The 18,571-nt window shown below is 36.0% G+C and overlaps 1 protein-coding gene across 2 annotated transcripts in view; it reads right to left on the reverse strand.

Moving 5' to 3' along the window:
• Positions 1–3,797: 3,797 nt before the first annotated feature.
• Positions 3,798–18,571, reverse strand: part of LOC148022862 (polyamine oxidase 7-like) — a 65,089-nt gene continuing 50,315 nt past the window's right edge. The window contains exon 11 of one of the 2 annotated variants that reach the window (XM_087695782.1): positions 3,798–4,068. In XM_087695782.1, coding sequence (XP_087551908.1) covers positions 3,988–4,068 — 81 coding nt within the window. In that variant the 3' untranslated portion in view covers positions 3,798–3,987. Of the gene's footprint in view, positions 4,069–12,518; positions 12,751–18,571 lie in introns of those variants that run through there. The other variant, XM_087695783.1, reaches the window with a different exon arrangement.

Here is an 18,571-nt window from a genome sequence, read left to right on the forward strand (position 1 = left end):
TTCAATGCTACTGCACTTCCTCTTCTTAGAACTCAATCCATCTTCATTTATGTGTAACTCCTTGGTTCTTGTGTACACTCTTACACTTGGCATGCACTTCTTTCCCCCTTCATAACTTGTACTGCCTGTACCAGATATCCTTGTCACAGTGCTCTGATCACCCCATTAAGTGATGCACTAGGAATGCTGGTCTCTAAATGGTCTCATGGCCATGCTAGATCATCAACAACACTTAAAGAAAAGTGAGTCATTAATTTATTGACATGAATTTATTAAATAGAGAATGCGTAATAAGCAATCAATTTAGTGACACGCATGATGTGGGATGCTTCTAGAGGTGTATGAAGCTTAATGGGACTCTCAACAAGTAAATCCCCTTGTAGCTATAAATGCCCTTACAAAGTTGAAAGGGCCCATCCTAGGATGATAGGTTTTGTTGGATAGTTTTTTTACTCTTATGGAAGTGTGTAAATGCATATACTTCAAATAAATACAATGTCTTGTGAATTGTTTGTTATGTGCTAAAGATGTGTAAAGAAACCTTGTTTAACAAGTTATGAAAGGAATTTGCGTTGATATGTCTCACAACATGGTAGCATAAGCTTCTCAAAAACTATAAAACATTTGGATGAATGTACTGAAAGTGGGAGAATTCTATATTGATGATTGAATTCAATGGACATGTGGACCTAATAAGTTGGGTAGCTTTCCATACTAGAAAAAATAGGAAGAGCCATTACCATTAAACCATCGTCAATAGGTTAGGGAACCAAAGGTGTAACCATGCTACAATAGAGGGGTCAATCTCACTTCCCTCATTTTGCACTCTCTTAAAAGCGAGGATAATGTTGGTTACTTCATCTCTAATTGCTTGCTAAGACTATGATCACTATGATTCTCTCTAATGTTAGTTACTCCATCTCTAATTGCTTGCTAAGTGGCCACCTTAGATGGGCCTTAAACTATTATTGCTATGATTCTCTCGATATTTTCTTTGAAGTAGACTCAAAACTCCCTAAACCAATGAAGTCCACTATTTCTAGAATAGGGATTGGATGGTGCTAGTCTTAAAAGTATAAGTTTTGGTTGACTACTCAAGGATCCCTTTAGGACCAAGGAGGGGGCATCTCATAGATGGTTCATCCATTATAGATAGCCAAATTCTTGTAAGTTAAGAAGGATGAAACTTCACGAAGGATTTGATCTATAGAGGTACATTAGTATTTAAAAGAGCATAAGGATGTACGTGTAGGTAATTATTTACTAGCCATGAACTCAATAAGAAATAACAAAACCAAAAGAAAGCAAAGCAAAGCTAAGTTGATAAATGAGCACGTTGATACCTGGTGAGGTGGTCATTTTAGTGTAGGATTGTTACTTACAAAGTTCCAACATTTTAGAAAGCCAACCTTCACAATTCCAAAGGAAAATTCCTAGTTGTAGAAAGATGATGCTAATGGCAAACTTATGAAAAGTTTAAAGCTAAGGACTGGTGAAACCAATGCTTGCTCTTATACGGAAGCAATGCTATTGTTTATAGCAAAGAGGAGGATGCATCATTTTGTTCAACTAGTGAATGGATAGAAGTTAGTAGCAAATGGTATGACATAAGAGGAAGAGGAAGAAACATCTTCCCAAGATGAAAATCCATCTTCTTTTAAATTAACCTTTAATGGTATAAATTACAATAGTTTTCCAATTAGATAAAACAATCACAACTTCATGCCATGCATACATAGAGTGTCATAGAAATTACCAAGTTCCATATCATGAATAACAATGGTATGCTTCTCTTAAAGTTTTTAAGTTTGTCTCAAATTAGGCTACATTTCAAGAGAAATGGATGCAATCAAACATGGATGCAAAAATTTATGGCCTTTAAAAGATTATTGAAAAATGGCTAATTTTTAAGGGAATGTTTAAAAAGATCCCTACCATTTCTCCTAAGATAAAATATCACCAAAATTGTTGGCATCTATGTTTCTTGTACCTATAAATAGTGAAAGTTAAGTTACACGCTATCATACAATTTTGTATTTCTTTTGCTTGTAAAGTTCATTTTAAGAGTTGTTCCCCATATTTCCTAGGTTAAAGACATTCCCATTTATAGGAATCTTAAAGTATGTCAAATAGTTCATTGCCTTCTTTATAGGAGTGATGGCATTACTATGTCAAATAGTTCATTGCCTTTTTTATAGGAGTGATGGCATTTCTTTCCAATACTTACTTTTTTTTTTTTACCCCAAGAGAAATAAATTTTGAACACTCTTGCACATCATTCTCCTATATCAAAAGTTTTCCATTTTTTTTAATTGGAAAAAGGTGAAAGATCTCTCTTTGTAGGAGGCTACAACCACAACAAAATAAAGAACAAGTCCATGTAACCTAATGAGTTTATGACTATCCTCCAACTCTCTTTACAAAATCCTTCATATTATCATTTGTCTACCCCAAGTCACTATAGTTCAATCTCTGATAATTCAATGGGAGATCCATAAAGGACCATTGTTCACCAACTTTTTTCATTACCTCTAAACAACATCTCCTACAAAGAAGATAAATCCTCTTACCTAAAGTGTGCCTTTTCGTTAAAGAGAAGAAACAATGTCTTCCTCCCTTCAATTGAACCCATAGGTCTTTCATAAAGAATAGTAGAAATCATCTCAATCTTAAATAACAATTGGTAAGTATATGATCTCAAAGTTTACCCCCAAATGTTTTGCCCTGTTTTGATTAAAAATCCAACATATCCTCAACTTCCAAGGGTTATACAAGTTTCCAAGTATATTATGGCATCTACCAATATCCAATGCAATAATCTCTTACAACAATTCTTACTAGTATGATGAAGACATTTGATAATCAAGATAGCAAGACTCTAGTTTAATACTCCTAATCAAACACTTCCCCAAGCCATGCTTTCAATTTAGATTGAATGATGTCATTTGAGGCGCCCTTTGCCTTTGTTAGATGTAGTATTTCCTTGGCCAAAGGAAGTCCCTAATGAGTAGGCATCACCTAGGCAATGTAAGATATGTATGGCACAAAATGAAGCAAAATACCATTCGGTCAACAAAAGAACCAAGTTTGCCTCATCTCAATTTGCCTTGTCTCCCTTTTGTATGATGTAAATACCTTATCTAATATACTTTTCGCATTTAAGAAAAACAAAAGAACCAAGTTTCCACCATTACTCTAGGAAAGAAGTGGCTATTTAGTGATCAATGAGGTGATATTAATGTCAATATCACAATCCAAATATTTTGCTAATGTGACAAGTCCCTTGAGAAATTGAAACCATCACAAGGTCTCCAATCAAGTTATTTTGTATCACAAGCCCAACAAGTATAAGACTTTGTGTTGATTGGTATTAGAGCCTAGAAAAAGGATCATCGCGGCTATAAGTAAAGCCCTAACTTACCCTTACTAGCACTTATACATGCTCTAGTTCTATGGGCTCATCAATAAATATATGATTCCTCAAAAGGACTCTATGGTAATCCTCCCCAAAAAAAAGAAGCAGGACATAAGTATATGTATCATGGGGCAATCTAGAAGAACTATCTCCCAAAAAATTAGCTCAAGATATTTGAGTGAAACATTTAGAAACCATTTAACCAGAATATAGAAGTCTCAAGAAAATTCCTTTTTTTTAGCACAAACCTAGAGTTGGTGCATCCAAGGTTAGGAATGTTTTAGATTGGTTGCCTTGGAGGTATACTAACTTTTTTTAATCCTAGCATCACTAATTATTCGAAGGGAGAGTATTGTCAAAGGTAAATGGTAGCATGACTTGATTTGTTAACCAAGTTCCATGATCTATTATTAAATAAAAATGGCAACATGTTCCAAAGCAATTTTTATTGCCGTAGGTCCTTGAGCTATCAAACAAACTCAAGTTGTTTCTCAAGCTTGAACATAAATAAAATGCTTAGTATAATAGTATATAGAATAGAGAACTTCATTAACTATCTCCATGGTTTCCCTTCAAGGATGGCAATACTTTGCAAGATCATTCTCCAAGGCATTGATAGCCATGACATAAGGTTGTCTAATATTTTCACGCTCCTAGAAAAGAAAATGAAGAGATAATTAAGGACATGTATAAGGCTAAGTTAGATACCAATTTAGAAAAATTATACCAATTGTTACATTCATAAAATCTAAAACAAAAGGACACAACTTGGATTTAAGACGATATTTTAATTTAAAACTTGGCTCTTTTTCCTCACCAATCATGCAAAACACAAAGAAAACCCATGCAAATATTTTTAGTGACTTTGAGAAACACAATTTGGCCCTTGAAATCAACTCTTATTTTAGTTTCATTAATGTAAGAGAATTATTTCAAGTAGTAGCTTTTGGGCCTACCCAAAGAGGAATGCTTTAAGTGTATAGACTTGTCCGATTTTCATTACGTAGAGCTCTTTTTCTTTTTTAAAGCAATGATTGTTCTCTCTCTCTCTCTCTCTCTCTCTCTCTCTCTCTCTCTCTCTCTCTCTCTCTCTCTCTCCAACACATTTCTTGAAGGGTTCAAAACATAGAATTTCAAAATTGGCATTTTGAGATTGTTCCTATTGTGCTAAAACTCTCACCGTTATCTCTCTTGCTCTTCATTCTTCTATAATTGGTATTGTGTGTGCATGGAACTACCTCCACAAAGGACAAATAAAAGAGAAGAACCTAGGAGGTGGTCTAAAATAAAGAATACATTGCACCAACTAGTTTATTGCTTTTATGGTGGTATAATGAATAGTGCAATCATTTCCAAATTTTCAAGCTTTAGCCCATAAGGGTGCAAAACTAGGATATGGGATCTGACTTAAGGCATTTTGAGATTGTTCCTACACGCAAAATTTCATTTCTCTCTCTCTCTCTCTCTCTCTCTCTCTCTCTCTCTCTCTCTCTCTCTCTCTCTCTCTCTCTCTCTCTCTCTCTCTCTCTCTCTCTCTCTCTCCCCATCAACTTTTGACCATGGGGGTCAATCCCCTTGCCATCATTTCTTCCATGCCCCATGCCATCTCGTGTACCAAAATTTGGCTCTTTTAGAGAATGGGATTTGCTCCATAGCAACCTCTCTTTGTCCATAACTGGTAAGGATGTGCAAAGTTGACCAGTGGTACATTGTACCCAAGGACAAGTGTGTATCTCAACCGGAAACACAAAACCAATGGGGGTAGAATATAGAAGCCGCTTTCAATAGAAAGCCATTTGTCCCTAAGTCCTAGGTAGGCACCACTAGGTTTTAATTGTATGTAGTTGAATAATATTCATCTTGATGACCTTATTGATATCCTCTCACCTAAGCTTTATAGCAAATCTTCTTTATATGCCTCTCCTTATTGCAAAAAAAGCATTTCATATCCTTTGGTATGAGACTGACTTAATATTTTGCCTCTGTTATGAGATTTCCCCTTGGCATTTGACCTTCCTTATAAGGAGTGCATTGAAGCTCCTTGACCATGCATTGTTCTTTTTATTCACCTTCTCAATTGCTCTCAACATTAGCATGTGTAAGACCACTTTCAAGTGTAGATGTACTAATGGTTGTGTTGAAAATATCCCAACTCTCTGACCCCTCTCTGACAAGGTGATCAACAAGAGCATAATCTTAATTGAGTCGTGAAATATGATCTTTTGAGATGTAAAATGGCTGAAAATAATATTTAACTCATTAAGATGCTTAGATAAGGAAGTTTCCTCCTCCTTGTGGAGATCAATGAGCTTTTTAATCCAATAAATCTACAAAACAACACTTTCTTTCTTATACACCGTAGATATCTATCGTCTATTTTAGAATAAAATAAACATACTTTGAAAGCATCTTCATAATATTAGAATAGGACAACTCATCCATTTTTTCTTGTACAAAAACATTCTTGCCCATGGGCTTGAACCCATTACATTTGATTGACTTTATCAACTTTTTCTAAACCAATACATCATACATGTGTTTTTTCCAATAAGAAAATTTGGTGCCATCTAAATTTTCAATATTAAATTATGAATTTTTAACAATGGATGAAGAATCCATAATGGCTATAATATATCATATATACCAAAATATCCAAAGTATGCTTAGCCTCAAGTTAAAAGAGACAAATTGATTACAATCTAAGTGCTTCGCAAAGCTAAACAAAGACAAATGCACACCAAGCAACTAAAAAGTGCATCAAACTTCACTTGTTTTATTGTTGCACATACATAACATCCAAAACATCACCATTTCTAATTTTCTTGCTCAAGAAGAGCTAAGAGCATGCATTCCATGCACATGGCGTACAATTTGCCAATGATATCATTTGATTATGCATTCATAAATTGTTCAACTTTGATACTAAGGATGAAATAATAGTTTATTTACTGATTCCTTGCTAAATAAGTTTTTTAAAATTCATATTTATCTCAAATGGTTAGATAATCCATCTACAACAACAAGCAAATTTCAAGGTGCTATCCAAAATCGTCCAAACAAAAACAATTATGTTTTATGTGAAACAAATAACTAGAACCTATATAAAATCAACTGCATGATCGCATACATCTATAGCTCTTGTTGCACTTTTCATTTTGAGCTATAAATTACCTCAATTGGATAGTGGATGCAAAAGTTATGTCCAAAATACTTAAGTGTTGTAAAAATATCATAGTTTTTACAACTTCTACAATATGATTTGTATTCAGTGAAAATAGATAGAATTGCTTCCAAAGTGAATTTATAAAATTTATTTTTCACTTTCTCCTCTACTGCATGTACATTTGAGAGGAGGAAAATGAAAGACAATGAAGATTCCTCTTCTCTTGGAAAGCTTCAATGCTACTCAATGTCTCTAAGTATCTAAAATAAAGCTATTTGGGTTGAAAACAACAATTGCCAAATGCCCAAACAATGCCCAAAATGGGCTAATCTAGCTCCCAAATTGAGCCTCAATGGTTTTCCAATTTGATGTACCTATATAGAGCTTGGTAAAGAGAATAGTACCTCTATGAAGATGTAGGAAAAATTTATAAATGTCAAAGAAGAAGCTCGAGTATTTGATTTTCATGACAAATATTTGTTTCTTACGCTCCTCACTTCAACCACTAGCCTCCATGACTTTATCTCTAATACTAGTTGAGAGGATTATAATAGAGGAATACGGAGTGTGAGCAATGGAAGAGTGAAAGAGGATGAGAGAGCTAAAGAGAGAAAATAAGAGGATTTTCTTGATTTAAAATGAACGAATGACCTTATTCTTTGTTATTTTCACTTATATATTATTGTATAGTGTGTACGCACATAAGAAGTGTCCAGTTGGCCTTTGGCCTTTGGCATTTATGAGGCCTTTATCCCAACAAGACCTAGCCTTAGGGAAGTCCTAATACTTCTACTACTATATACAAATGATATTGTGCTTATCTTAGATATATACACTATATACCTTTTTCCATGAGAGATACTAACAATAATGAACCTTGAGAAGACCAAAGTCATGGTTTGTAACACCTCCACCCAATGGATTAGATTACCAATATCTCAATTTACATATGATGGGGAGATAGTGGAGTTGGTACAAAGATACGTCTATCAAGGGATTACTTTCACAAGGTCTAAGATTTACTATGATGAGACCATAACTAGAACATACTAGCTCGAGGCTATGTAGCATTAGGAGCCATGGAGAACCAATATGTGCATTTACACTTCTAGAAGTCTGGGATAAAGCTCTAACTCTTGGACACATTGATTACACTAGAATTTCTTGAAGCTCCTGTTTAGGAATCAAGTCTCTACAATAGGAGGACAACTATAGAGAGCAGTCACTACATGTAGAGGGGAGGTGTATGATGTATGGGAATACATGAAGGGGCCTCTAATGATGACACTCTCTTGATGGATCTAGAGTAAGTCCTCAATGCCACATGAGATAGCCAAAGCAAAGATAGGAGCACCACCTGTTGTGGATGAGGTTCTTTTCTAGATAGTGGTTTTTATGCACAAGCTTTGTTGCCTCTTGATGGATAGATACTCTAGACTTGCTTTAAAGTCATCTAAACAACTAGCATTGCAAGGTGACTAAGTCTTGGTATGCTTAGACTAAAAACAAATGGCATTCAAGGTGACATTAAGTGTTGATATGCTTTGATAAACACATTATTACAACTACATAGGCTCCATATGGATCACCTTCCACCTCTACAATACAATTCCATTGTCTATTTCAAGAGGGATTTGAACCACTATCTAGGGTGATGGACTTCCCAAATCAAAGTTGCCTTGCACTCTTCCTTTTGTAGATGCATCATTATAATAGAGATTACCTCTTACACTCTTGAGGGAGGTATATTGGGATCCATAGTAGGGCACTCTTATTGACTTCTTCAAAGCTACAGCTACACTACTTGATACTTGAAAACATATATAGGGAGTCACCCTAGACAAAGCCATTGATAGATTCAGAGCATGTCACCCATGGTCCACTGGTCCACGTGCCCACTTGAGGCACCGTTGAGGGATCTAGACGATAATGGCACATCATCTATCAACCCTACATTGACACTCCGACCTATCCATGTTAGATAGATGTATGAGAAATATATTGGGATGATAGTGATCTCCATATAGGCCCAAATTTGTATTAGATCTCTAGTGTTTTGCTTAATATTCTAGTTATTTATCATTTTCTAGTTAGATGTTTCCTTTTAGCTTATGATTTCTTGATTCTATTTAGGAAACATGACAATTCATTGATCTTCATATGTATTTATTATTGTCTCATAGGTCAAATTTGGCCTTTTATAAAAGTGAATACATCTCTCTCTCTCTCACACACACACACTCTCTCTCTCTCTCTCTCTCTCTCTCTCTCTCTCTCTCTCTCTCTCTCTCTCTCACTCACTCACTCACTCACTCACTCACTCACTCTCTCTCTCTCTCTCTCTCTCTCTCTCTCTCTCTCTCTCTCTCTCTCTCTCTCTCTCTCTCTCTCTCTCTCTCTCTCTCTCTCTCTCTCTCTCACTCACTCACTCACTCACTCACACACACACACACACACACACACACACACACACACACTCTCTCTCTCTCTCTCTCTCTCTCTCTCTCTCACTCACTCACTCACTCACACACACACACACACACACACACACACACTCTCTCTCTCTCTCTCTCTCTCTCTCTCTCTCTCTCTCTCTCTCTCTCTCTCACTCATCTACTTTTTTAAGTTTGTGACTTCAAAGCTCATTTATAATGTCTCTACCTACATCATGTCTCTTTTATATCTACTCATTTTTATTCACTACACACACTTTTGTAACTTCTTAATACCATGGTAACAATGTAATTACACATAGTCACAAGCATGCATGCATATACCTACCACTTGCATGTGCACACACACACACACACACCTTGTGGGATAAGCTTTTTAGCTTTTCCAAACTAAATACTTAAGATATAATGCAACATATTTATAGGGTACTCATATCTTGTACAATTCAACTATTACAATAAAAGTTAAGCATTGGTTATGCCAAGAGTATCTTTTGAATTAATTTAGTTTCATTCTTCAAGATGTTTCCAAATATTAAGATATTGTATTACATGATGCCTAATTTGCTTGAAATGGACTAGAGTGCCTATTACCATTGCTAATGGAGTAAATGTTTTCCATACCATTTAGACAACTTTAATGAATTACTATATATAATTCTTTAACTTTCATTTAGCCTTGAAACATAGTCTCTACTATTACCTTGGCAAAACCATGCAATACTTTGTTGAACAGTGATTGCATAGATCAATGGGGTAGTATAATACCAAATTATACTACCTTATCAATACATTGGGAAGTTCTTATGATTACATCACCTTGTCCTTTGTTAAATGGAGTTTGCATAAAATGATTGGGTAGTATTATGATTTTGTAAGCCAATAGTATTTAGATAAGGGCACAATGTTTATATTTCATTAATCACACCAACCTTATTCAACTTCTACCTATTCCATTCATTTTTTGTGCATTTTCTCCACATTTAAGCTTACGCTTAAAATTATTACTCGATCAGCATATTGTATCTTTTAGCTAATTAGTAAAAAGCTCATGAAAAATATTATGCTTATTTCAATGCCAAAACCATGAATGGGTCCCTCACAACCATGAGTTAGAAATGGGTGAATTACTTAATAAATGAGTTCATTAGAGGTGCCCTCATTTCTCTCTTGATTGTGGTTCCCATGATAATACACACATGACTAAACTGTGGCATGTTGATTCGTTTTAATGCTATGGTCCATAATTTATATGGGTTTTGTAGTACCAAATGGGATGGAAAATGGTAGTCCCACATGCTTTCACCTTAGTATTATCAAGTTCAAATTTAAATTGTGATTCTAAGTAATCTAGATGTATTATCAAGATCTCCCTTACACATTCTAGTTAACTATTGGCATTGTCAAATCTTAATGCCATAGCATAAAGTGTCAATTAAGATATCAATCATCTTGCTTGATTGTAGGGAGGCAATATTGATTCTATGTGAGTCTTTCATCAAGAAGCAATTGTCAGGCTTGTTATCTTCTCGTATTGTATGCCTCATAGATTTTTATGGTCCATGAAAACAAGTGCAGTCTGTTTGAAGGTCATACACAAGTCTAAGCATCCTTGCCAGCATAGGCAAAATGGATTGCCGATTGATAACTAGACAATGGGAAGAATGTTGATAATAGTCACATTTAAAGTGAGTGGATTAGCCAATGGATGTGGTACACTCAAACACAGCTTACCTTTTGTAGGGCAAAGCTCTTTAGAGCGAGGGGTTGTTTTGCTATGGATGTGATACTAAAACATAGCCCGTATGTTTATCAAATGCCTTGGATGGCTAGCAGGGTAGTATGATAGCCAAGCATGTGGTGTCTTAAACATCTATGCATATCTCTTCTTGTATTAATAAAACTATTTAAAGTGAATCTAGTAGAAAACATTATATTTTTTAGAAACTTAGCTAATTATAAGTCTTTCCCCCAAAATTTATATCCTTAGACTACACATGTATATAAACCCTTTCAGGTAACTGAGCTCTACTTAGACTTAATGATGTTAACCTAGAGACATTAGTAAAATGCCAAAGACATGAGTTTGATTATGATGGCATGAGTCACCTTCATGCACACTTCTCTCATGTTGAAGTTCTTAATGAGCTATTGGAAGCTCAAATTCATTCTTACACACATGAGGAATACTAGCTTTTGTGTTTTAGGTCACGTTGGTCAATTGCATAGAAGGAGGTGTGTGTTTTCTTGAGAAAAGTACACACACTCATCATGGTTAATGGCTTAGAGGAAAATATATTAACACTTCATAAGCCTAGTGGTGTAATATTAAACATTTTGAAATTGTTATGGTATGTTAAGAATTCTTTTTAGAGTATGATTATATATTTGAGTTAATTATTATCCTTAAGAGTTTAGTTTTCCTAACATCTTCGTAGGTGTGATTGGGATAACAACTAGGTCTCATGACAATACCTGCAATACACATTAGAAGAAGGCAAGGTTCTCACCTTCTTTTGTATGGATGTAGGTAATAGCTTGACCCTTTGCTTACTAAAGCATGGATATACTATTCCTAGGGACTACTTTTGACAAAATTGACTCCCCCCCTGTTTTGTTTATGCCAAGTAAATTTGATTTACTCACATAATCAAATTATAAATTACATTTTTACTCGATGATTTAAGGAAAATATACAAAATTCAATGGATTAATATTAGTTTGGTATTATACTATATTATATTTTTACTAGAAAACTCATTTGACAAATCTAAATTGTGTTGCTTTGGATTAGTTATGGAAGTTAAGATAATTTATTAAATTTTCAATAATCTTATACGTTTCAATTTTTGAAGAAAAAATAATAGCGCCCCCCCGCCCCCCCCGCCCCCCCCCCCCCCCCCCCCCCCCAACACATAGACACATAGTAGTATAGTTTTGAAGGAATAACTTGTCTTGAAAGAAACCCAACTTGTTCACCATGTGCATTTCATGTTCTTATTTTTTAGGAATAAAATTTGGTATTTTGAGATACATTTTAATGTGTATGTAGTAGCAAGTATGCACAAATATAATGTGTTTTATACATGCATATAATTGATAGAATTAGTCTGGAAAGTATAGATATATAATATGTATGCAATTATGTGACCTATGAAGAATAACTATGTGTATTTTATGCACTATAATGAATAAAATTAGAGTGGAGAATGCCTACTACATGGAAACTTGAGGGGGCCTAAATCTCTAGATTAATAAGTTGGGTCAAATGTTTATAATATGATTTGAAAGCAAAATGGTGTTGCATATAATGTGTGGTGCAACCTATCAAATATACATGTTTCAAATAACTCATGTTGTACATGAAGGCAAAGAAGCCCTAAGTGTAGGTGGGAAAAGTGGTTATAGTTATACTATGACTTAAAGGCAAACTTAAGTGTTATATTGTGACCTCAATAAAAAATAGAAGAAATTGATCCTTTATATCTTGAAAGAGGTTGTGTGGCAAGAAAATGAATCAACCTACATATATCACTCTCAAACAAGAGAGTTATAGTTTATTGTTAAAAATAAAGGCTTGATTAATGAACATAATTTAAAAAGTGGGGGTAGGGTAAAGGGGCCTATAGTTGAATAACCAAGAGTCTGTAGATCGATATTCACCATATAAATAAAGTTTGGAGGTTTGAGATTACGACCACATGCACCAAGTCTCTCTACTGGCAAAATTAATTTCAAATTGTTAAGATCCAAAAAAAGCAAAATATTCTACTTGATGAATTCCCTTCTGCCAAAAACGAGCCTTGTAATGCATCACAATTCCAAGCTTTAAAAAATGTATAGGCCAATTGAAAAAGTAGGCTTGAACCCCTATTTTTCACATTATTGAGAGCCATGTGTGTTTAATAACACTAATTCCCCTCCATAACATTCTTGAATTAAATGACGAGTGTTCTATTATCAACCCATGGTAGAGTTGATAAAATCTTTACCCTAAAGGAAAGCTTGGAGCCCAAGGGCTTTATTTTCAAAAGACAAAAGTCTACCATCAGCTTGCATCCCTTCATTTCTTTTCTTTAGTAAAGAGTAAATGGATAGTTTGCTTTATACCCTATACGCAACTAAAACCCAAAGTCGACAATTCCATTCTTACAGGCAACAACAAAAGCACCTACCCTCCATGTGTTAGTTTAGGGATCCATGATGCAATCATTCATCACATGCAATTAAGTCTTGATCACATGCAATTCAGCTTATATTCATGGGCATCACATCCATAATGCGGTCTTGAACCTCGTCTTCTCAATGGACCAAGCATTAAGTCTCCAATATGATTTTATTATTGTCACCATGGATTGGGACAAGGGTTATGACTGTGTCAATTAGGCATTCATCCTTGGGGTTCTCTTTGCTATGAGGTTCGAACCAATCTTTAGTGGAATCATCTCCTAGATCCTCCTCTGGAAACTCGACAAAAGGGTGAAAGATGGAACTATTAGATGTCTACCTTTGTTGGATGGGTCCTAGTATGCGGCTCAATTCTTAGCAAATGAAAATGATTCCATTGTATCAGTTGAAAATAAGTCCATTTGATAACTTGTTGGAGACTTATGTTGAGAGTTTTTGGAGTTCTCTTCCTCTAGGGTGAAATAGATCGAATCAGAGCTATTTCGCCTCTCATGGAGGTACTGGAGCAATTGGTATTGAAATATGGTTTTAGGATGGAGAGAGAGAGAGAGAGAGAGAGTTGGGTGTTCCCATAGGGGTTGGCATCACCCTCAATTAGAGGTTTCAGTGGTTATTTATCAAACTTTCTGCTAAAGTAGGGAAGTGGTCACCTATCCTGCTCTCTCTTATAGGTAAGATCACAATTGCTAAATGCCTGATGACTTCATTAGTTCTCTTTGTGGACTCTTATTGGCACTTGGTTAGTCTCATTTCCACTGCTAAGCTCAAGTTAGAATGGAATTGCAGGAAGAACAAGGTCCTCCTCAACAATCATAGGTGCCCTCTAGATGAAACTATCATTGTATTGGAGATGGACATAATAGTTAAAGTCTAAGTAGTGGGTCTACAAAGCTCTTCCTTAAGAAGTTTAGGAGTGGTATGGTTTAGTAACATATTGCAGGAGTGATGCTATAGTATTTCATTCTTTTCTTAAATAATACAAATTTGCATTATAAAAACAATGAAAGCACTTTGGACAATGAAAAAAAGTGATTATGGCTCCAATTGGGTGGTCATCGAGATGGTTATTGTGGCGGGACTGTGTGTTGAGTTAGTAGTGAAGTGTTTAGGTGCCCCTCGATTACATATTTCGCCGGAAGCCCTAATATAAAATCATTATTACACCGGAAGCCCTAATATAAAATTATTAATTGGTCTAAAACTTCAAAAGGGTTGGTTGTTGGGCGCCTTTCAAGTGTACGACTCGATGTAACCCTAACATTCCATTAATACGAAATCCTTGGGGTATAAAACCTCACTCCTTTTTCAAACAAGGAGAGGTGAAACGACCTCGTGAAAGTTTATACCTCATTGCAAGATTCCATGCAGAAAGCTCCTCGCAATCTTGGGAAATCTCCTCATATGCAGTGGCATAAGCGACTCTTGGAGAGCAGCCTGGTGAGACACAATCTATGCTGATAACGGTGCACAGTGCTTAGTCCTTCACTGCAAACTCAGATAACGTCCGGATGTGGGGGCATCACCTCCCTGTCCTGCATCAGATCACTGCCTTGTGTATCGTATCTTCGGGTTGATCGCATGTATGAACTCCTTTGACGGATTGCCTCCTTTCAGACTTAACATGTCCTTCTTGTACTCCTTTATTAAAGAAGGGGAAGTGGCTCCAGTGTATTGAAGTTGTTACTCAGGCTTCTCCATAAAGCGTGGCAGACATAGAGCTTATAATAGGAAGAAGGCTTTCGCCTTTGTTCCCATTCTAGAGGCTCTGTTCTTTCTGCTCTTGTGGTTTTATCCTTATGATGATATTTTGTCCAGACTCTTGCACGAAATTGAGTCTTTCATTACAGATCAGGAGGTAGATACAATTCAAGCAGCTGCTAATGTAGAGTTCAAGCTAGTAATGTCCATCCCTTTGAGAAGGGGATGATGTCGCAGTTGCGGCTGTGGATTAAGGTCCTTAGTTCTTTGTGTCTTCTAGGGGGACTTCCCAAGATTGCGAGGAGCTTTCTTCATGGATGGACTACATTGATGAACTCTGGCACTTTTGCTACCCTTGGATCCATTCCATCTTCTTTGGCCTTATGCCACATCTAGGATTTGATTTGGGGGGGTGTGTTAGTGGAAATTTGCATCATGCCCAATCATCCCTTGCCTGTGAGCCTCATTTTGAGTCAAATGAGGATATTAGAAGCTCTAACATTTTGTCTGTTGTCGATTTATGTTATGTGTTTTGATGAATGTGGTATCCTTGCATTACATATTTAGATTGTTTAGGTGTATGTTCACACTAGCAGCTTGTTATTTTCGGCTGTGCAATACAATTAATAGGTTGTCGACTGCTTGTGTTCACACTGTGATACTCGCGATCACGTCTAGCTATTTAATGTTGGCAACCAACATTAAATTTTGGAGTTGTGTGGACATCGACATCACTTCTTACAATTTTTAGGGAGGTATCTTGGGGATTCACAAGAGCGTATCCTTATTTATTTCTTTAGAGTTGCAACTACACTTGATACCTTAAAGGTTACCTCAAATGAGTTGGTGATTCTACCACAGGGAATCACTTCAGACAGAGCCACCAAGAGATGTAGAGCACTCCTCCCATGGTATGGACCATTGGTCCATGTCTCCACTCAAGGTACCATTGGAGGATATAGACGATATAGGTATATCATTGAGCAACTCTACCTCAATCCTTTAGCCAATCCATGCTGGATAAAGTTTTGAGAGATATCTTGAGGTGATATTGATATCCATATCAGTTTCATATTATATTAGATTCCTAGTATTTTTCATATTTCTAGATATTTCTTTAATTTCTATCTTGGTGTTTCCTTTTAGATTACAGATTTTTATTCTACTTGAAGAGCATGATAGATGCTTGAACTTCAATTCTATTCAATTTTGTCTCATAGGCTAATTTGGTCTTTTATAGATGTTAATACAACTCTCTCTCTCTCTCTCCACAAATGATCCTCATCCAATGACCTTGATCCTTGTCATACTTTATGTATCCTTCCTTCCCTCCCCCATTTATCCTATTGATATAATCCCTTTTCCCTAACCCTCGTACAAGCAATATTTAACAAGCGTTGCTTTTTTTTGGAAGTGGAGGTGAGGCAAGGGGTGAGAGAGAAAAGAGAGAGTCATTATATTTAGCAAAAAGGTATATAGGCTAGATATACTAGATCTAATATTATGAAGAGTGCAACAAATGATGGTTTAAGAGATATCCTTTAATCCCCTATTGGGGAGGATAATTGAGAAAAGAAACATACATATGAGATGTAATTTTGAGAAAAAAAATGTATATATGAGATGGTTTAAGAGATATGTTGGGGAGGATAATTGAGAAAAGAAATGTATATATGAGATGGTCAGTTTTTTGAATAGTTATTGTATGCAAGCTTGTATATTTTTTCTATTGGCCAGCATTAAGACACGAGTTTGTTTGTCTTCTTTTGGTTGATTCTTTATGTTTTCTTACAAATTTTGTGATTTGATATTGCATATGAAATCTATTTTGTGCAATTTGTGTTGTTGATTGGTGGTACTCTCTCTTCTTCTTATTTCCTTTATTTTATATTCATATCCCCTCTAGATGGCTCTAACTTGTTGTTTCACCAATGACAAATTACGTGGCCTTGATTATCTCACATGAAGTACTGTTATGAAAGCTTGGTTTGTATATAAGTGGTTATAGTACATTGTATCTTGAGCTTATGAGTGTTCTCAACATCTTAATCCTCTTTCATGTGATTTGATGAGGACAACTATGAAGACACTGTGTTTACATGGGATACTAATGATGCCCGTGTATATTTTGCCCTTCTTCATTGCATCCTTAACAAAGTTATTTTAGTAGTCACTGCTTGTAGAACTTCTCCTGTGATTTGGATGAAGCTTTTGATGCTGTATGAGGCTCCTTTTCTTATGTATACAATCATTCTTTATGGATAACTCCAACAAATGAAATTCAAGTCTAAGGATATTATTCAATCTTTCGTACTTTGTGTTGCATAGGTATAGGACCACCTTTGGCACATGCAGTAGGCTCTTCCAGAGGCTCATCTTGTACAGACTTTGCTCTACAAGCTTCCTCAAGAGTTTGATGGAGTGGCTAATGCTTTGCGGGCTTAGACTTCATCGATACATATTAGTTTTTTATTGATGTCCTCAATGCTATTTGAACATGAGATGTTTTTGCGATTACAGGGGAGGCTTTCATCATAGTCTAGTGGTTCTAGTGAGGCCTTTATAGCTTTAGAGAGAGGTGACAGGAAGAAGAAATCGAAGGCCTAATGTTATCGTCGTGGTAAGACCAAACATTTATCCAAGGATTGCAAAGAGTTAGCGGCTTCGAGGAGGAAGAAAGAGACTAAGAAGCAAGATCTGGACTCCTCTGTTGAGTCATCCTCCTCCTTAGAATTCAACTCGGATCCTCCAATCAAGACCAAGGGCAAGGCACATATAGAATCATCATCTTCAAATCGTGGAAAGGGCTTGGCTGCCTCTCCTTTTTCTTTCTAGTATAGGTGATGTGGTCAATTCCTTATGCTTCTCCAGTGCCCAAGCGAGAGTGTGAGAGGAGGGTGGTGAGATAGGGTTGTTGAGCCTTATCTATATAAATATACATGTGCAGAGGTTCCAAAGAGGGATGTCCCTGATGCAATGACTGAACTTTGACAGATTCAAATCTTGATGCTACGATTGCCATCCAAGTTTATGATGGGCTGATATTTGATAGAGAGCAAGATTGGCTTCTAGTCCGAGCGCACATGAGGGGGCACTTTGGCAGTCTGACCAAAGGCTAGGGAATCCATGGTTATGTATATTTAGTGGCATTTTTGACTGCATGGTCTTGTATGCTACTGTAAGATATTGTTGTCAAACATAGAGATATGTTATGACTCTTCTCTATCTATCGACATCAATATCAAGTTCTCTCCAAGGCACCTTAGTGGTGGCTTGATCACCCTTTGCTTGGGTATCAATGGTTCTAGTATGGTGATTCTTTGTTGTATAGACTATGATGAGACTTTTTCATTGTATTATTGTATTGTATCAGATTACCCATGATTTGAGAGAGGGTATTAGTAGTTTGGTCAGTTCATGTATGAGTCTAGCTTATGCATGATATTTATAGGCATTTTAGGTATTTTGCTATGGTCATTATGATATACATTTGGGCATTTTATGTTGGCTAGCTAGCATTAAATGATGTCTGACTACTACCATTTATGGCATATTTTTGTCTTATTTATTTTGGGGTTCCCTCCACACTTTTATGTCATCACCTATAGAAGCGAGGGAGCCGGTGCCAGTGCCTACAAACCAACGACTCACTGT

Source organism: Lygodium microphyllum, chromosome 16, assembly GCF_053477565.2.
Source record: "Lygodium microphyllum isolate KBCC chromosome 16, Lygodium_microphyllum_v1.1.10, whole genome shotgun sequence".
NCBI lineage: Eukaryota > Viridiplantae > Streptophyta > Polypodiopsida > Schizaeales > Lygodiaceae > Lygodium > Lygodium microphyllum.